Source organism: Lissotriton helveticus, chromosome 5_1 (assembly GCF_964261635.1).
Source record: "Lissotriton helveticus chromosome 5_1, aLisHel1.1, whole genome shotgun sequence".
Lineage (NCBI taxonomy): Eukaryota > Metazoa > Chordata > Amphibia > Caudata > Salamandridae > Lissotriton > Lissotriton helveticus.
Window position 1 is genome coordinate 520,538,040 of NC_136065.1, and position 18,883 is coordinate 520,556,922.

At 43.8% G+C, this 18,883-nt stretch overlaps 1 protein-coding gene across 2 annotated transcripts in view; it reads right to left on the reverse strand.

The window, feature by feature from the left end:
• Positions 1-1,553: 1,553 nt before the first annotated feature.
• Positions 1,554-18,883, reverse strand: part of LOC144753250 (elastase-1-like) — a 90,297-nt gene continuing 72,967 nt past the window's right edge. The window contains exons 6-7 of one of the 2 annotated variants that reach the window (XR_013594263.1): positions 5,814-6,050; positions 1,554-3,213 (exon numbers count right to left, since the gene is read on the reverse strand). Coding sequence is in view for 1 of the 2 variants with exons in the window: in XM_078641001.1 (XP_078497127.1) it covers positions 5,871-6,050 (180 nt within the window). In the remaining variant the exon portion in view is untranslated. Of the gene's footprint in view, positions 3,214-5,229; positions 6,051-18,883 lie in introns of those variants that run through there. The other variant, XM_078641001.1, reaches the window with a different exon arrangement.

Genomic DNA, 18,883 nt, shown 5'->3' on the forward strand with positions numbered 1-18,883 from the left:
ATGAAGCATTAAGCTATATCTAAAATAGAATTTTGTTCTGGAAGGGTATAGTTCTAGTACAAATTCTATGCTAGACATTATTCACACACCCTTACACTATCGTGCAAGGATGTATGATTTTGTGCACCGCAGCATAAAGTGGACCAGCATAGGGACAAGTAAAATAATGCCATATTTTAGTATATATTGCACTATTCTGCTCTCTTACTTTCACATAAAGCGGCCCAGCGGCTACTCTTCCCCAGCTTCAGAAGAATTATCAAACTATCCACATGAAATCCTCAGCCTCCACCACCTCTGAGGTCAAAACCATTAGCCCGTAGGCTGATATTTCATCTTATGAATGACATTGGCACCACCAGAATGGGACTACTAAGCCATTATGTCAGTGTTGCTCCACATCTCAGCTGCCTCCTCAAAACAGTTCAAACCGGGACCATCGGTGGCACCTCAACATAGCTTGAAAAGCCACAAATTAACTAGAGCCAAGCGCAGTTCAGTCTTCATAAAACTGGTGTGGGATAAAGTAGATCACTCTTGTGCTAGTTACTCCTCATAAACAGCATCAGTTATTTGTCAATCTGAGCACCTCTAGCAACAGGGAGAGAGCCTCTCCTATGTGTTTCAACTTACAGCCAACTCAGATATCCAACAGCTATTGTGTAGCAGAGTGTGGCAGGTCTTCCCCTGTTGTACCATCTTTGCCACACACGTTTGTAGTTTAAGCATTAACAGAGCATCATTAGTCAACAGCCATAGAAAGAATACATTGTTGAAAATGTAATCAATATAAGTTTGTTATTGTACAAACACAGTCATTGCTATCACTGGGATAAGGTAAAGAGATTGATTCCAGACTAGTTTGTTGTTTGGAGAGGAGATGCTGAGAAAAGCTACTAGTTTTGTAGAGGCTTGGTGTACTTTCTGGGACGATGTAAGTATTGAGTTGTGATTTTTTAATAGATCTTGTCATGGTTACAAGGAAGAGTTCTAATAGTGGGACAGTGTCATTTGGAGAAGATTGCTAGCGACGTATATTTTTTAATTATTTACTTTTAATGGCGGGAATTAATTTTTAAGTTAGAACACAGTTCAATTGAGATGGTATGTTTCAAAGGGAGAGTGTCTGCCCATCTCAGTACTGCTCTAATGCATTAATGCAGGAGCAAACAGGTACTCTGATGAGTGAGCACATACACTTGTAAATTTCCATTTAAAGCACTGACTATACTTTAATACAGCACATGTGCACAGCAAGAAACTGCTAAGTCAGTGAAATCAAACTCAGCCAGGTTACAATGCGCAACATTTTCCTGCTTATAATTTGCATTTAATGTTTTTGCAAATTTACTGAAAAGACAGTCATCGAAGTACAATAATGATTTTTTCATATTTGTAACTTTGCATCAGATTTCCAATCTCTTGTTGACATCCATCCCCTTTTGAAAGTAATGAAAATCTGCAATTCAATCACTATAGAGCACAAATGGTACCTTATATTTACAGAAATTGAAATCCACATCTACAATCTACAACAAAGCCCATGCAACAAATATTAGCAGAACGTTTCCTTTATTGACAGGGTGAGTGTATAAAACAATTACAATTTGCAGCAAAGTTTAATAATGTCTAGGAAAATGTTTTAACAGGTCTTGGTAGTCTTTCTGCAACTTGACAGGGTTGAATAATCAGCCTTCAAATAGAACTGGCTTCCTTCAGATATGTTGCTAGCCCCAATTAAAACACTATTTCCAATTTGTGTTTCTTTCTGGTGCCCTAAATAGCCATCTGGTCCCTTATATTACACTCATTAACCTGCACTAGTCAGTACTTAAATCTTATACTACCCAATGTGGTAAACCAATTGTATGAACTCTTTGGTGGGGACGAGTACTGTCTAAGTTAAACTATGTAATGATTTCAGTTAAGGTGTGGGAACCATTTAATTCTTAAAATTTAGACAAAGAAGCATAGCTCCTATGTAGTCATCGTGCACAAAGGACTGGAATATACTTAAGTTGTAAAGCAATGTCAGTGATGTGACTTGTTTAGAAACTAGAAACCTGCAGTCCTTGTTACATACATGGACAGAGGTTAGCAGTAGACAGCTATTACTGTCATTGGCTGTACTTCCCAATCTGACAGTGTCACTGTTCTGCTCGGTAGGCATGAGAAAAGGTGCATGGCGTGTGCTACATGCAAAAGTGCCCTGCTTGCTTTCAGTGCTGAGCTTGAATACGAATTCAATAAGAAGCCAGCAGTGGAAAACCTTAGACTTTAGATCAGCATTTAGCAGCTTCACCTTTTGACAGTATATGTGTGATACTAGGGTGCTCCTCTGAAACTGCTGGGTATTGGGTCCAGGAATTTCATTCTACTTCTTGTAGATAGTCTACATCAGTGATACTCAAAGTACAGCCCAGGGACCGCATGCAACCCTCCTGACCTTTACATGCAACCCCCTCCTCAACAGCAACACTACACTGCTTTTTACTTAACTCAGCACTAACATCAAGGAGATGTTATGTACATGGGCAAGCATTTATTTAAAGGGTAATTGAAGTTAAAGAAAGAAAGTAACTAGTGTGTCCTGCACCCCTTAACTTTAGGGACACTTTGATTTTTAAAGATATCTTGCAGGAAAAGTGTACAAATAATGAAGTCTCTTCAAAATTCAAAAAGTGTTTTCATAAACAGGAAGAACTGTTTCACTTTAGTACATCAATTTATGGCAGTGCATTGAGAAGAATTTTCTTTTTAAGTGATAGTTTTCAAACATGAATTTAGAAACTTTTATTCCCCCCCCCACCCTGACAACAATGTGAATAGTGAACCAAGAGGCAAATCTCTTGTTATGTGCACTCTTTGGGTGGCCTGGGTTCCAATTATCTATGAACAACATTATAGTTTATTACATCAAACAGAGGAGAAGGTTTTGTACAGCACTATTTTTTTAAAGAAGTTTTATATAGCTAGAACTTGACCCGTGATCAGGTATCAGAGCGCTTTACATGAGCACCAGTTGTGTTACATGAGGACACATTCATTTTTGTTAGGCAAGGGGAGATGAAGTGATTTGCCCAGAATCACAGAATGGTGAGCGTCGTTGCGAGACTCGAACCCGGTTGCCGAGATTTGAAGTCGACCACCCTAACTGTTAGGCTACATCCTCTCCCAAATCCTGAAGTAAGGTATTTTGATGTCTTTTTATAACTAATAATGAAGAAAAAGGAGGGAAAGTGAAAGAAAACGATTGTTAGGATCGCACAATTTGGTTAATTGGGGAAGCCAGGATTAATCCCAGGTTTTTCTGGTTTCACACAGTACAATTAAGCCACTAGATGTATATGCTTCGCTTCCCCTACTTCCACCTTACCGCCAACGACCAACCACCACCCTGGCTCGAATCAATGCGGCCCTCGGTCACACCACTGACCACATTTTTGGACCCATGGGAATATCTTTGCGAGTACACATGGTCTACATGGAGCATGACTGCCTTGCACACGTTGGTGTGTGGCCTAAATGTCCGTACAGGTTTCTCTCTGGTTTCATGTCTGAGAAGAGAAGAATTCATCTAGTAATCCTTCTATGTTCAGGCTTTTCAGCTGGCAACCACTTCAATATGTGATAAAAATCCCTATAGTAAATGATTTGTTTAACTTTTCTGCTACACAGTTCACAGGAAAAATACAATTGCATGTAAAAAGTTAGGATCGATTTCTTCTTTTACGTGGACATGAAATTTGTGTTTAGTATTTTTTTTATTTTTTTTAAAGTTTAGCAGTAACACGTTTATCTGCCAGGAACATGCTTAAATTGCAGTCTAGGTTTTCGCATGGCACAGTCAAGGGTCAGGAGTCAGGCCTCCACACAGGAAAGTGACAACTCTGTGTTATGTCCTGGGTTTAGGCCAATAGTCCCAACAGCAAAGATACTCCTAACAAAAAACAGGGAGAAATAGAGGTGCACCGGTCTGTACCAGGCTTTCATCTTTGCATTATCTTTGAGAACTCTTCCCCAAAACCAGCTGGCAACAAGGAACATATGGAGGTAAACCAATCTTGTTTACTTAATTGGTCATAGACTGCGTTTTAGAAAGCTAAGGGGAGATAAGAAATGGGCTAAAAAGTTGGGGGTCTCTAAAAGGGCTGTGGCGTTTTAAGAGTAACTAAGAATCATTTATGAGATACGTGAACTAAGGGCATGTCTTTATATGGATTTTAAAATACTGATGAAGATTTCCATATATGATGCCTGAAAGATTACCCAATACTAAACATTTCCTCCCGGGAGTCATGATTTTTCATTTTCTTTCCTCTGGAGCCAATCCAAGTGCTAATGGGCAATGCATGTGAACAGTATGTCAGCACTGACACGTGTATGTCCCTCTGCCACCACAGCTGTCCACTTTGGCTTGCACAGATTGTCCTTGTCGCTGTTTAATTCTTTTTTTTCTAGGCTATGAGAACTCTTATTTTTAGCCTTTACTCCACGCACTGCATTAAGATTTATTTGAGCATTTGTTCTTCAATGGCATGGTTTGCTGATAATTTTAAGGGAAACATCCTTTACAACTCAACTTTTACCACGCAGTGCCCTTACGATGCAACTTTTACAACGCAAACCATTACAACGCATTGCGCTGGGGGGCGCTCTAGGATAGGGAATAGGTTTAATTTACTGTCCAACACCTTCCCTACTATCCACATGGACTGGAGTTGGAATAGTAAATTAAACTATTCACTACCCAGCGCCCCAAAGCACTATGCGTTGTAATGGTATGCGTTGTAAAAACCGCGTTGTAAAAGCATGCGATGTAAAAGCATGCGTTGTAATGTTATACATCCTAATTTTAAGCTCCTCTTTACTGAAGCATCTTGGTCGCCATGTAAGTGCCTAATCCAATTTAGCCTTAATTTACTGTGCTTCATACTCATTGAACAGTACACTACTTTTCAGCAATTACTTACATATATTGGCCTCACACCTCTTCAGGCCCCGCGTGTAGGTCACAATTCAGGCAATAATGCATAATCAATTGCAAATGAAGATTAGTTTAACCTTGACTTTCTTTGTTGCATTTCTGGAAGGCGTGTCACTATTTGAGTTGTTATGTCTACATTTCTTATTAAACTTCCATAGTATGAATGTAGCCACTCGGGAAAAAGTCGACTTGACTGCTAGCCATTAGCAAATAGAACATCAACGGGTACACAGGAAAGATACTGATTGCAACCAGGTACATTTTAATGGGGTGAACCATCCGTATTTATATGGACATTTTTTATTTCTCCGCCATAGACATTGCAGTGCTTGGCTAATCTAACTGTGCGCCATGCAGTTGAATATCCTTAAAAAGTAACAAATGCCTTCTGTATGTTCTTCTGGAACATAGAATCCCTACACGAACCTCCTACATGACAACTCAGTGGGTCACAAGCAATATGAGGCACTAATGCTGTGATAACTATACCATTATGTCAATTGAACAGTTGCATGAATGAACAATCCTCTTCATTACTTGGTCTAGGCAAACTCCTTGTAAACAGTCCATTGGGTCTTGCACAATAAAGTGAATCTAACACCAATAGTGTGTGAATTGGTGAACATAATACTTGGTCCTCAGGGTCTAAAGAGTTAGATGGGAGTATCATGGGCCACTTGGAATTTGAGTGCTTGATTTTCTTCTGTTTTTTGAGATTTACCATTAGACAGTGCTAGGTAGGGGTGGGTAGAATCAAAAAAGAAGTGGAGATGTTCCATATGATTACTTGTTAGTGTAGATATGAAAACAACATGCAGATGCCTACATTTCACACAAGATCTTTCTGTGTTTTGCATGATCCCCAAGGCTTGTCTCGTGAGACTCAATGCAAGAAGAAATCACGGATCCTTGTTGCCTCAATCCAGGGAATGTAAGCTGAGGTGCGGGTGAATACGCTGGGTTTGTTCTCCACGGTGCATCCAATGGGGCCAAAGCTTACCACGCCATGCACCTCCCACTTTTCTTTTCCAATCTGGCACACAAGGGGCCCGCCAGAATCCCCCTGAAAGAAACACAATTTTGGGTGAATCTATAGGCATGTGACAACTACTTTTTAGAAGAAAACTTGTAAAAAATGCATAAAGGACTTATAATATTGATTAATAGCCTGAAATGCCATAAATGGCTTTATTCTACTCTTTTATGCGCTTAAAATGGTGAATGGTGATCTACACAGGCCCAAAGGAGGCCTCTGGATTAGTGCCTCAAAATATGGTGTGGATTAAACTATGTAGAGGTACAAGACACACTACTTACTCTGTCCAGACCTAACTGCATTCAGAACTCCTATGGTTGGTGGGAGGTTGCGCCAACCAATACTAAAACAATTCTGCGGTATGTGGAGCACGTCATTTGTTTTGTATGATGCGTATATATTTCTGGATATAATGTTGTATGTTAGATTCAGCAAAGCAAATGTCAGCAAAGTAACAGATAGAGGATGGTTATCATATATGTATAAATATAATCATATTAAGCCGCACGGTAAAATACATAGAATCTGTGCTACAAAATAAGAGGGTATCAGAACTTGCTATAAGGATTTGTCAATTGTGATAACAGAGGAGATCGTGCTCAATGCATGTTTCTAGGATTCAAATTGCTTGGTGTTAGGGTTTTTGACACAATTTTCAAATGAGTACAAGCAATTTAGTTTTGAAAGTTTTAATTGTGGGAGTGATCCCTGGTGGTGGTCGTGGTGGGGTTCATCGGTGTGAAATTCCAGGAAGTTTAATGAGAGCAACATTTTATTTACAGAGTTCAGTAGGTGTGTGAAGTCACTGCTTGTTAGATTTAGGAGTGCTGAGTGGCATCAGGCTAGTTTTTACATTTCGCGGTACATGTCTTTGATGGTGGTGCAGGAGTAGGAGGGATTTAGAGAAACACGTACAACAACATGGTAAGAGAGCGATTGAGTTATGGTAATTGGGATGTGAGAATGAATGGAAGTCCACTTAAATTAAGTGAATATCAATAATATTTAAACCTATTGGCAGGGTTTTAAGTGGGATGAAAACTGGGGGGAGGGGGTGGGGGGGGGGGGTCTCTCAAAGGGGCCCGATTTGTATTTTTCGGTTTCTGTCATTGCATCCAGATATATGATACAACCAGTAACATCATACATACAACAAGTCAGGACTATTGGCTTTGTCAATGGTTGTTAGTTGCATAAGATGAATAAGCAGACTATGGCTTGTATATAATATTGAAAAAGTTTACACTTAAAGCCCTGGTGACGCCACGCCAATGTTGCTGCTCCTGAGTTTCAAAAAGAGAAGGGAAATCCAGAGAGAAAATGACTCTCTTCAAAGGATTTCCCTTCCCCTACAACTCTCACCTTGCATGACGTCATGCCGTAACTTCTCCACTATTGAGAAGTGAGCAGTGGGAGCACACGCACCCTCGATGTGACTGCTGTCACTGCAGCCAGGAAAAAACAGACGCCTGTGCCAGGGCTCAAAACATAGAGACCCGTTTAAAAAACTGCCGGTGCTTAGCACTGGTGAGACCCGGCTCACCTAAAGCCCTGCCTATTGGCCAGTTCTTAGGAAGGTGACCTTCATCCAGTCCTGGTTTTTCATCCAACAGTACTACACACATTTACTCACTGTGTCCATTATACATGTTGGATTCCTGGGGCCTCATTTATGAGGCTGTGCGTCACTTTTACGCCGCCGGAGCGTCACTTTTTGTGATGCACCAGTGGCGTAAAAAATGCGCCTTGTTGCGCCATATTTACAAAGTGACGCATCTAGGTAGATGCGTCACTTTGTAAACCCCTGCGCCACATTATACCTGCGCCAGGTATAATGTATGCAAGGCGGGCGTTTTGACGCAAGACAGGGTCATAGAAGTGACGCAGTGAAATCTATAAGATTTCATTGCGCCACTTCTAGGACACAAATGCGTCAATTTCTTATGCCTGCCTCACAGCAGGCGTAAGACTGATGCAGGCCCTTTCACATGGGGCTTGCCCCATGTGAAAGGACACATTGCTGGAGTTGCGTCACTTTTGTGACACACTCCAACAATGCGCCACTTTTGCGCCATACAGATACGTCAGAAATACTGACGTATCTGTAACTCCTTGCGCCATGATGCGTCATACTGTAAATATGACGCATCATTGGTCTCGCAAGGAGGGCACAGTGAAAAGTGACGCATCGCTGTTTTCACGTAGCCATGCGTCACTTTTCATAAATGAGGCCCTTAGTTCCATAATGCTTAGTGCGCTGTGTGCTAAAAAAGCACCCGACTCGTGACACATGGGCAGATAACAGCTAAATGTTTTCAATGCCCAAATACATTTCCTTAGTTTTTGCACAATTCTTTATAACACACTACAATAATAAAAGTCAGAAGTCAGTAAAGAACCGAGATGTTTACAAGCGCAGTCCAACATTTTAGAAAGAGCATCAGTTTGCTGCCATATCATATGGATGACACAAACAAACGAAAAGAGTTCACGGTGCTGGGCCAAAGAACAACTGAAGAGGTATGTGGAATGGAAGGCAGCATAAGAGTCACGAACCCACCTTACAGGGCACTCAGTACCTTATTACGTCAACCGAACAATACAAAGGTACAGATTTTTGTTGAATAATGAGTGTCACGCATTCGGTCACCCTGATGCACTGTATCCCATACACCAAATCCTAAATCAGGCCAGAGTTTCCAATCTGAGTACATTACTTTCTTGTTTTCTTTTTGGTAAATGTAAAATCCGCTTCGAAGTTTTGAAAATAATTTAGGAACAATTAGGGTTTTAAAGAGAGGGCGAAAACAAACCAACCGTTCTTTCCTCTCCCAAACTAGCGGTTCCAACTTCATTCAGAAAATAACCTGGTTTCTGACAGTGGAGGGCCACTTGCCTCTTCAAATCTTTCTTTTAGGTCTACCTATTTTGAATTGTAAGTAAGGTAGTCCTCGCCAGTACAAGCACAACTGGTCGACGTCCAATGGTCTTCCATGAACGCAATATTTGACGAATTGCATTGCGTGTTAATTCGAAGTTCTGAAACATCTTTCAGTTTTCTATTAATGGCGTACCTTTTATGTGCAAATGGGGCGTAAGATTTTTACATTTTTTGTTTGCAGTTTTATATAGCGCGAAATCCACCGAACCTATTGGAGCACTTTACACGGGCACAAGTTACGTTCCAGACGGACACGTTCATTTTATGGTAGGCACGGGAGATTAAGGGCCCGATGTAGGTAATTCCGATTTACCGACTCTTAAATACCGAATCATACCGATTCGGTATTTAAGAGTCGGTAAATCGGAAGTAGGCAGATGTAGGTAATTTTACTTTTAAAATTTCAGATTCTGTACGATTTGGTATTTTCGGTATTTCCCATTGATTCCTATGGGCCTTGAAGCCCATAGGAATCAATGGGAAATACAGAATCTGTATTTACCGATTCGGTAAATACTGAATCCTGGCAGGGGGAACGGGGTGTCACTTTGACACCCTGTAGCACCCCAATGTCAGGCTTGTGTGCCATGTGGCACACATACATGCCCTAAGGGCATGTCTGTGTGTCACATGGCATAGGTGTACATGCACAGATGTGCATGTACGCCTGAATTCGTTATTTACCATGCAATAGTATTACATGGTAAATAACAAATTCTTAGGGGCCTGTGGCACTGTTGAAAGCGCCACCTACATCTGCATTTACAGATTCGGTATTTTTACCGAGTCTGTATTTACCAATTCGGTAATTTTACAGATTCGGTAAATACAGATTCGGTAAAAATATCGAATCTGTAAATACATGCCCCCTACATTGGAAAAGGCATTTACCGGTCGATAACGGCCGAATTCGTCCGTTACCGACCGGTAAATGCCTACCTACATCGGGCCCTAAGTGATTTGTCCAGAATCACAGGAGGTGGAGCCAACGCCGAGGCTCGAACCCGGTTCCCCAGCTCCAAAGTCTGCAGCTCTGGCTGTTAGGCCACATCCTCTTGTTTTAAATGCTTACTGAAATCTGGAAATTCATGAATTAAAGTAGAATATTTTGCCTATGCATTAAGGAGTGTGTCTCCGTCCTCTGCTTACCTTCTTTACTACGTCAGGTAAAGCGTCTTTGTTAGTGCTCACTGGCAGAACCTTTGACTAATAAAGCTGTTCATCTCTCATACCAATACCTTTAATCTGTCTAGCAATCAGATGCCCACAATTGTCATTTCTTCAGATTACATTTAAATTCATAATATTGTGTAGGAAAGTTGGTCTTATAAAGTACCACATATCTTTTGGTGATGTTTTCAAGAGATGTGTTCCCCATGTGGTACCCAGGTGAGTTTTCGGGCAAACTGCAACATTTTCATTTCAAGCTTCCACAAACAAAAGTTGAGGGGTTGAGAATTTTTGATTTATTACTATTTCTTACTACTTATTAATGTGGTAAGCGACAGGATTAAAGCCCCCAGAATAGTGAATACTGTGCAGAATAAAGCACTGTATTTCCATGTTCAGACTGTTATTCCCTTTTCCGAGGGGTTTAATTTGCCATAGGCTGAATTCAATATGGAAATACTGGGCAGTAACAGTAATTCTGGGCACTGAGAATCTCACCATGGAAGTCCACCTACGTCGCATTCAGGCCTTAGTCAAACGGAGGACTGCAGGGCCCTCTAATCCTTCTCGATCGGCGTAGAAGCTAACCTCCGCATGACCAGGTAGCCAAAGGCCTCAGTTCTAGACCCAGATCCACCTTTCCTCACATGTGCTGGGTCAACAAGAATAACAAGCATTTACAATGCAATGTTCTCGGCATCATTAAAGGTAGAGCTATTGGCATTGCTCATGACATTTCTTTTTTTTTCTTTAAATCATAAATAAATGGCATTGTCATTTACATTGCCAATACACACCACTCTGCACTCACCAGCACGCACCACTCTGCACGCACCTGCACTCACCAGCACGCACCACTCTGCACGCACCTGCACGCACCAGCACGCACCACTCTGCACTCACCAGCACGCACCACTCTGCACGCACCTGCACGCACCACACGCACCACTCTGCACGCACCTGCACGCACCTGCACGCACCACTCTGCATGCACCTGCACGCACCACTCTGCACACACCAGCACGCACCACTCTGCACGCACCTGCACTCACCAGCACGCACCACTCTGCACGCACCTGCACTCACCAGCATGCACCACTCTGCACGCACCTGCACTCACCACTCTGCACTCACCAGCACGCACCACCACTCTGCACTCACCAGCACGCACCACCACTCTGCACTCACCTGCACTCACCACACCTCTGCACTCACCACCACTCTGCACTCACCACCACTCACCGCACCTCTGCACTCACCACACCTCTGCACTCACCACACCTCTGCTCTCACCGCACCTCTGCACTCACCACACCGCTGCACTCACCGCACCTGCACTCACCAGCACGCACCACTCTGCACTCACATGCACTCACCACACCTCTGCACTCACCAGCACGCACCACTCTGCACTCACCTGCACTCACCACACCTCTGCACGCACCTGCACTCACCACACCTCTGTACTCACCTGCACTCACCACTCACTTGTGTTTGCATGCTTTCTGTGTATCTCCTGATTTCCCTTGTCTGTGCAGTTACTTGATTGTGTGTTCATACTTTCGGTGTTCCCGCTCTTTTTCATTGTGTGGCAGTAATGCAACTTGTCTTGTGGCCTTGAAGCGCCTTCCGAGTGGGTCCTGAGTGTTTACCATTTCTTGCAGTATTATTCTTGTACCTCTGTATGGTACCCTTTGGTAACTTGCACACGTAACTTTTGTCTTGTAATACACTGTATGCTACCTCACACTTTTTGTTTGCGTTAGATACTTACACAAGTGCCACCCTTGCCGTGCTTTATGTCTGTTTACTCTGAAATGCACTGTTCCGAAAGTATTACATAATTAACATTACGCTGACTCCATGTTTTCTATGTTTGCCCTCATGTTTCCTATTTCGAAAAGCGTGTCGCAGAACGCAACGGCTGTTAGGCTCCTGTCAACAAAGAGGGCTTTTGTACTGCTGAAGCTGTTTAGTGAGGTTCTACATGACCTTACAAGGTGTGTGACCATAGTTTGCTATTCACAAAGCCCAAAAGCGAGATGCCACTTTACCGACAGCGAGACGCCACTTTACCGACAGCGAGATGCCACTTCATTGCAGCTCACGGCGGGAGCGCTAAGGGAGACTCCACTTCACATGACTTCGTAGCAAACGCTCTTAATAATGCACCATTTGTTGTAAAGACTGATTACTTTGTAAATTGAATACGTGTGCATGGACTGGGGCTATCTTGGGCTATCTTAGCGTAAAGTGCTAAAAACACCACGAGAGGGCTAAAACTCTTTGTTTCAATGGGGGAGTTTGTTTCAATGGGGGTTGTGCTCCTGTCCACAAGAGGGGGAGGGGGACTGAAAGGAAAGTAGTTTTATTGCAAAACAGAGCTGCTCCAGCAACAGGAAGGAGGGGGCCGCTCAGGGAGGGAAACATCCTTTACAACGCAACTTTTACCACGCAGTGCCTTTACGACGCAACTTTTACAACGCAAACCATTACAACGCATTGCGCTGGGGGGCGCTCTAGGATAGGGAATAGGTTTAATGTACTATCCAACACCTTCCCTACTATCCACGGGGACTGGAGTTGCACTATGCGTTGTAATGGTATGCGTTGTAAAACTTGCGATGTAAAAGCATGCGTTGTAAAAGCATGCGTTGTAATGTCGTACAACCCTCAGGGAAGATTTTATCAGCACAGCGCGCCTCTCTGCAAACTCCCCCTGCATTCCAGAGAGGCGCGCGTCGCAGTCCGGTCTGCCATGCCATGCCATGCTGTGGAGACAAGACCTGGCCGCGCGCACAACGTTATCCTATGGGGAAACGCTGCGCGCGACCAGGTCTTGTCTCCCTTTGTCGCGTTCTTTCTGCTGAAACGCCAACTATAGTTCTCTGGCGAGAACGCACTTTGCGAGTTACTAGCCGAGACCTAAAAAGGGGCAAATTGGCAAGCCCCTGTCGCCACTAGAACGTCACTTTTTTTGAGTATGTAGTGGCTATAGGTGATTTTACTTATTCCCAAGGCAGCATTAAGCCACTTTACTTGGCTTAACGCTGCCTTGTAAATAAGGCACTCTTCAATGCTATACTTAGCGTGAAAGGAGTGGACAATGGGTATTGCAGTGGGTATTCTGCCGTAACACCCACTGATTTTGATGCTGCCCCATAGTTACAAGAGTGGCGTAAATATGGGGCAGCACCAAAATTAAGACAAGGGAAAATCTGGTCTACAAGGAGAAATGCTTTCTGTATCCTAATTTTTGTCATTTTTATGTGTGCTGCATTGTGCAGGGCACATAAAAAGAGAAAAACGCCATGTCAGGACCTTCCTGCACATAAACAAGCATTTTAAAAATGACGAGTTGCCACTTCCAAGTGTGCTGCACAAAGGGAAACCTTCCTGCACATACACAATCATTGTCCACAACGCAGTGCAATGATGCCTGGGTGCCTGCATTGGTGCTAGGCAGCTGAAATTAGCGCCAGTGCAGGGCGAAACGCAGGGCTGCACCGTATTGTTGTATATATGGTGCTGGTGCAGCCCTGTGTTTCAGAAGTGGCAGAGCGTGGCGTTCAGCCAAGAAAGCTAACGACCAGCTCTGTCACTTCTTTGTAAATGTGCCCCAAAGTTCTTCAGGTTTTTAGGAACTGCAGTTGTTAAAGCAAGAAGGTTTGTTTGTAAGGAACGCTGTCTCTCCTCCCTGACAAAATATCAAGGATGATTTACATCATCAGCCTTGCACATCCCTGTACAGGACATGATGTCTGAAGATGTACAGGCCTATTTTATACAAATAGCTCTTTCTGTTGGGGCTCAAAGATTCATAGAAGAGTGCATTAATTACAGAGACAGGCATGTGGGATAAACACCTGAGTATCAAGATCTAAGACAGGGCCACATAGAGTTATGCTTTCTAAACGCTTTTGAGACCATATACATAGCTGCTGTAAAGCATAATAATGGAATACGAATACGGCTGGGCAATGGGCATCTCTGAACCTAATAATAATAATAATACAGACTTTTATATAGCGCGAACAGCTACCTCAACTAGGAGGTGATCCGGCGCTGTAAGAGCAGAGCAGAGCTATAAGTCCTGGGAAAAGAATATCTAACTTTACTGTGTAAAGAGCCATGTTTTTAGCTGCTTTCTAAAACTGGATTCCGAGGGTGCGCTCTGGAGGCCCGAAGGCAAGGTGTTCCAGAGCCGAGACGTATTAGCTGAGAATGTCCTGCCCCCCAATCGGGCCCTTCTCACTCGCGGCTCGAGCAGCAGGACTCGGCAGCTCGAGTGGAGAGAGCGGGCCTGGGAGTATCTAGGCAACCGAGATCTTAAATACTGTGGGCAATTTCCATGCACAGCTCTAAAAGCCAGCGTAAGAGCCTTAAATTTTATTCTACTGGTCACCGGCAGCCAGTGCAGTGAACGGAGGTGTGGAGCAACGTGGTTTTTAAACGGTATATGCTTTAGCAGCCTAGCCGCAGCATTCTGCGCGGTTTGCAGGCGCTGGATCAGGTATTTCGGGAGACCCATATAAAGGCCATTCGCGTAATCCAACCTAGATGTAATAGTGGCATGGATCACTGTTTTCCGACAATTCTCTGGCAGCAGCTTGAGAATTTTCCACAGGTTCCTCAGTTTACTAAGGCAGCACCCCATCACCTGCTGAATATGGGAAGAAAAGGATAGACTGTCGTCCCATTTAACCCCTACATTTTTTGCTAAATGGCTAGGGAGAGGTGCAGGCCCCATCTCCACGGGCCACCATAGCTCTGCCACGGGAGGGGTACCTTTCCCGAAAAAGATCACCTCAGTTTTAATCGGATTTAACTTTAATTTATTCGTGTTCATCCATGTTGCCACGTCCCCGAGACAGCCCTTAAAGCTTGCAAAGGCTGCCTCTGACACTTCTGAGTAGGGGAAAACCAACTATGTGTCATCTGCATAAGATATTGCAGTGACCCCCCAGTTAGCGATTAACGTGAAGAACGGGGCCAGATATATATTAAATAATAAAGGGCTTAGTGCCGACCCCTGAGGAATGCCACAGCTCAGGCCCCTGGACTTTGAGGAACATGCCCCCAGCGCCACCTTCTGCGATCTGTTAGATAAGTAGGAATGTAGCCACCCGAGAGCCTGATCCTGAAGCCCTATCGCTGCCAGCCGTTGTAATAATCTGCCATGGTCGACCGTATCAAAAGCGGCCGACAGATCCAGGAGCATCAGTATTACTGAGTCCCCTGAATCCATCGACCACCTCACTGACTCTGCCACCTCGATCAGAGCTGTCTCGGTACTAAAACCGGGTCTAAACCCCGATTGGGTCTCATGTAGTATATTGTTGGCCTCAATGTAACTATTTAGCTGTCGCTGAATCAGCTTCTCCATCATTTTTCCCGGCGCCGCCAGTAAAGAAATTAGGCGGAGGTTGGTCAAGTCCTCCGGGTCCCCATTCGGCTTTTTTTTCAAGGGAAGAAGTGTTGCGTGCTTCCAGCCCTCCGGAAACTCTCCCGTGCTAATGGAGGTGTTCCAGATATGCTGCAGGGTAGGAGCAATTGAGTCCACCATCAATCCCCAAAGCTTTGGTGGGCAGGGGTCGTCTGGCGAGCCTGATTTGCAGCGCTTTAGTTCCTGCTTAGCCATATCCAGTGATATTAACTGAAATTGGCCAAGGGACGCTAAACGTAAGCCGTTGGCTGTTAAATCATCCTTTACAATGGGCCTCGAAGGAACAAAGGAGTCATAAACTTTTAGTATTTTGTTGTCAAAGAAAGTTGATATGTCGTCACAGAGTGCTATGGACGGGGGAACCTCCCTCTCTATACATCGGGGTTTAAAAAACGACTGTACAATTTTAAAAACCTCTTTACTTGAGTGTGCTGCTTGTTGGACCGAAGATGCAAAAAACATTTTCTTGGCCCTTTTTATTGATTTGTGAAATTTATTCATGGCTTCTTTGTAATGGGCCTTGGCTAAGGGGCAATAGTCTGACCTCCAGATGCGCTCCAGCCTCTTACAGTCTGATATTTCCGAACTGAGTTCGGCAGAGAACCACGGGGCCGTGGGAGATTCCCTCTGCGACATTGCCCGCTTGGCAGGAGCAATCTGCGACACCATGTCGCCTATCCATTGATTCAATGCCAAAACATCCTTGCTAGCATTTGTGGTTAACTGTGGGGGGTTGCGAGCCAGAACTGGTCCCATAATCTCCGGGGTGAGCTTTTTCCACTGCCTCTGAAAAAAGGAACGTTTCCCCTTGGCCGGCCCACTCCCTTCTAACGCTACCGAAAAAGGGATTAGTGCATGATCCGACCACAGCAGTGGCTGTGCATCTTCCACTGACAGGCCATTTCTATTCGAAAAGATCAGGTCAAGCGTATGGCCAGCCCTATGCGTCGGTCCACTAGTGGATAGGATCAAATTCGCCGCACTCAATGAGGCAACTAGATGCTCCGCCTGTAAGTTATCCGGTCTATCAACATGCATATTAAAGTCACCTACTACCATAAAGTGATTATGCAAGAGGGAACTTTGGACAATAATGTCCATTAGTGCCTTTGTACTGCCTTCTGTACAATCTGGGGGGCGATAGATAACTAACCCAGCTAGAGCCACTACCACAACCATACGTCTTGCTTATTCTAATCCTCGTGACCTCTTTACCCACCAGTCCTGTTTTCTGAGCATCAGGACACCCCAAAGGCTTAATAACTAGCCGTAAAAATGTGTTTAATTCATTCATTTATTCAACCATTAACTAAAGTTCTTGAGACGGACATAGCTTGTTCAGAGGATATAACCACAAAGCGTGTATCCAAAATCTGTCGGTGATCGGTGAAGAATCATTTAGTTAAAAAATATTTTTGCTAAGTGTTTTCAAATCAACGGCACAGCAGGTCAAATTCTATTTTCAGAATTCATTGTATCTACCTTTATTTGTTGGCAAATAATTTAACCGAATTTTGAGCTTCGCAGGCAAGCAGAACAGCCCAGGCAATCCCATTTGTGCAAAAACCCTCCAACCGTCACTCAGTTACATATTGTATAGGAATTTAAAATGTTTTTCCTGGAAGTGCATGTCTAAGCTGCAACCTACACGACAATGCATCTGTGAGCGCCATGTTTATTTCAAAGACCTCTACATAGGCTAGAGGCCATATTATTGGCTGGGACCTCCGTCCTCTTTCAGGAGGCAAATGGAAACCCTATATTACTAGCCATACCTTAATGATCTGCCAGTGGCGCAGCTGGAGCAGTGACACCAGGGTCCTGAGGCGGGAGGGGACCCAGTCTTCTCTGCATCAAATGCAGTTATCTCGCAAACTGCCCTTTCAGAATTTTTTCAGGCACAGAACACGCCTGGAACCTGGAGTCTATATTTCGACAGGGTGGGAAGGTGGGAGGGTAAGAAGGGAGTAGAGGATAATGGAGAAGAGATAGGTAAGGAATGAAGGAAAATGAGAAGGTGAAAGATAAAAAGGAGAGGAGGAAAGGAAAACAAGACCGTATGAGAGAATTACTTAAGGATCACAGAGAAAGAAAATGGAGATTGGGGCAAGGGAAAAGAAAGGGGCCAGAAATGAGGATGCTGGGAGACAAGAGAGGAAAATGATGTGTACAAGTGATAGCAGAGGGGTAGACAGCTGCTTAGAGAGGTTAAGGAGGAGAGAGTGCAGGGAACGAAGGAGAGAAGATGGAGAAAGGAAGCACAGAAGGAAAGACAGGTAGAATGAGGGACGTAGAGAAACCATATTCCCATAAGAATTCCCTATTCTGGTGGGGTAGTTAGTGCAGCAGGTGCAGTGACACCAAAGGCTGATGAACTAGGTCTAACCTCCTCATAAATGTCAATTCACCAACATGGAAAGGGGTGTGGAAGCGTCACCATACACACTTTGAATATTGATGACATTACAGGGCTCACTCTGTCACACCACCAGCCCCTCCACAGCTTCTGATTTTGACTTGAAGGACCAGGGGAAGAGGAAGGTTGTACCAACCACAGACAATAAATGCGTTATCAGCCCTGTTTACTTTCTGTTCCTGCTGGTGCTTTTATGACTTGCTGCGACCAGTGGTGGCAAGGGACATGTAAGGATTACAAGAGAAGTAGCATGACCGATGACCCCCCCCCCCCCATAAGTGACACGCTTGAATCTTCTGCTGGTGGTCCAGCTATAAAAGACAAACGCAGGCTGAGTTTGCTAAGTTATGGCCCGGCTTCATGACATTCCTTTCTGGCCCCTGGTTGAGCCTTAAAAGTGTGATGGCGGCATAAACACTATTGTTTCGCAATCTAAGTCTACTGTAGGACCGGCACATTACGGTTATCCCCTATGCAAAATGGGTGCTTGTTCACCCTGTAAATGAATATTACAATGCACCACTATCTGCTTTCCATCCAAAGTCTAAGGTCAATTATGATGTTGGGGTAGTGATTATTGTACATTAGTATGTACAAACATGCAAATCTGTGCTTACAATGCATATAAAGAAGCTGCTTATCCAATATTTTTGTGGTTTGAGTTTGATGATGGTTAGACTTCCATTAGCACAGGGAAGACAGAATTAAGTATGTGTTAGTGAAGATTAACATTCTTACTTCACCTGCCCATGCCTTGCTGCAATGAACAGCCATTGAAATAGAGTCTGTTAACTTAGTCGGTTACTTTGCCTGCTGCAGGTACATGAGATTAAACTTCCGACTAAGCCTGGGCAGAGTTTGCGGAGTTCTGCTACTCGGAACTCTGT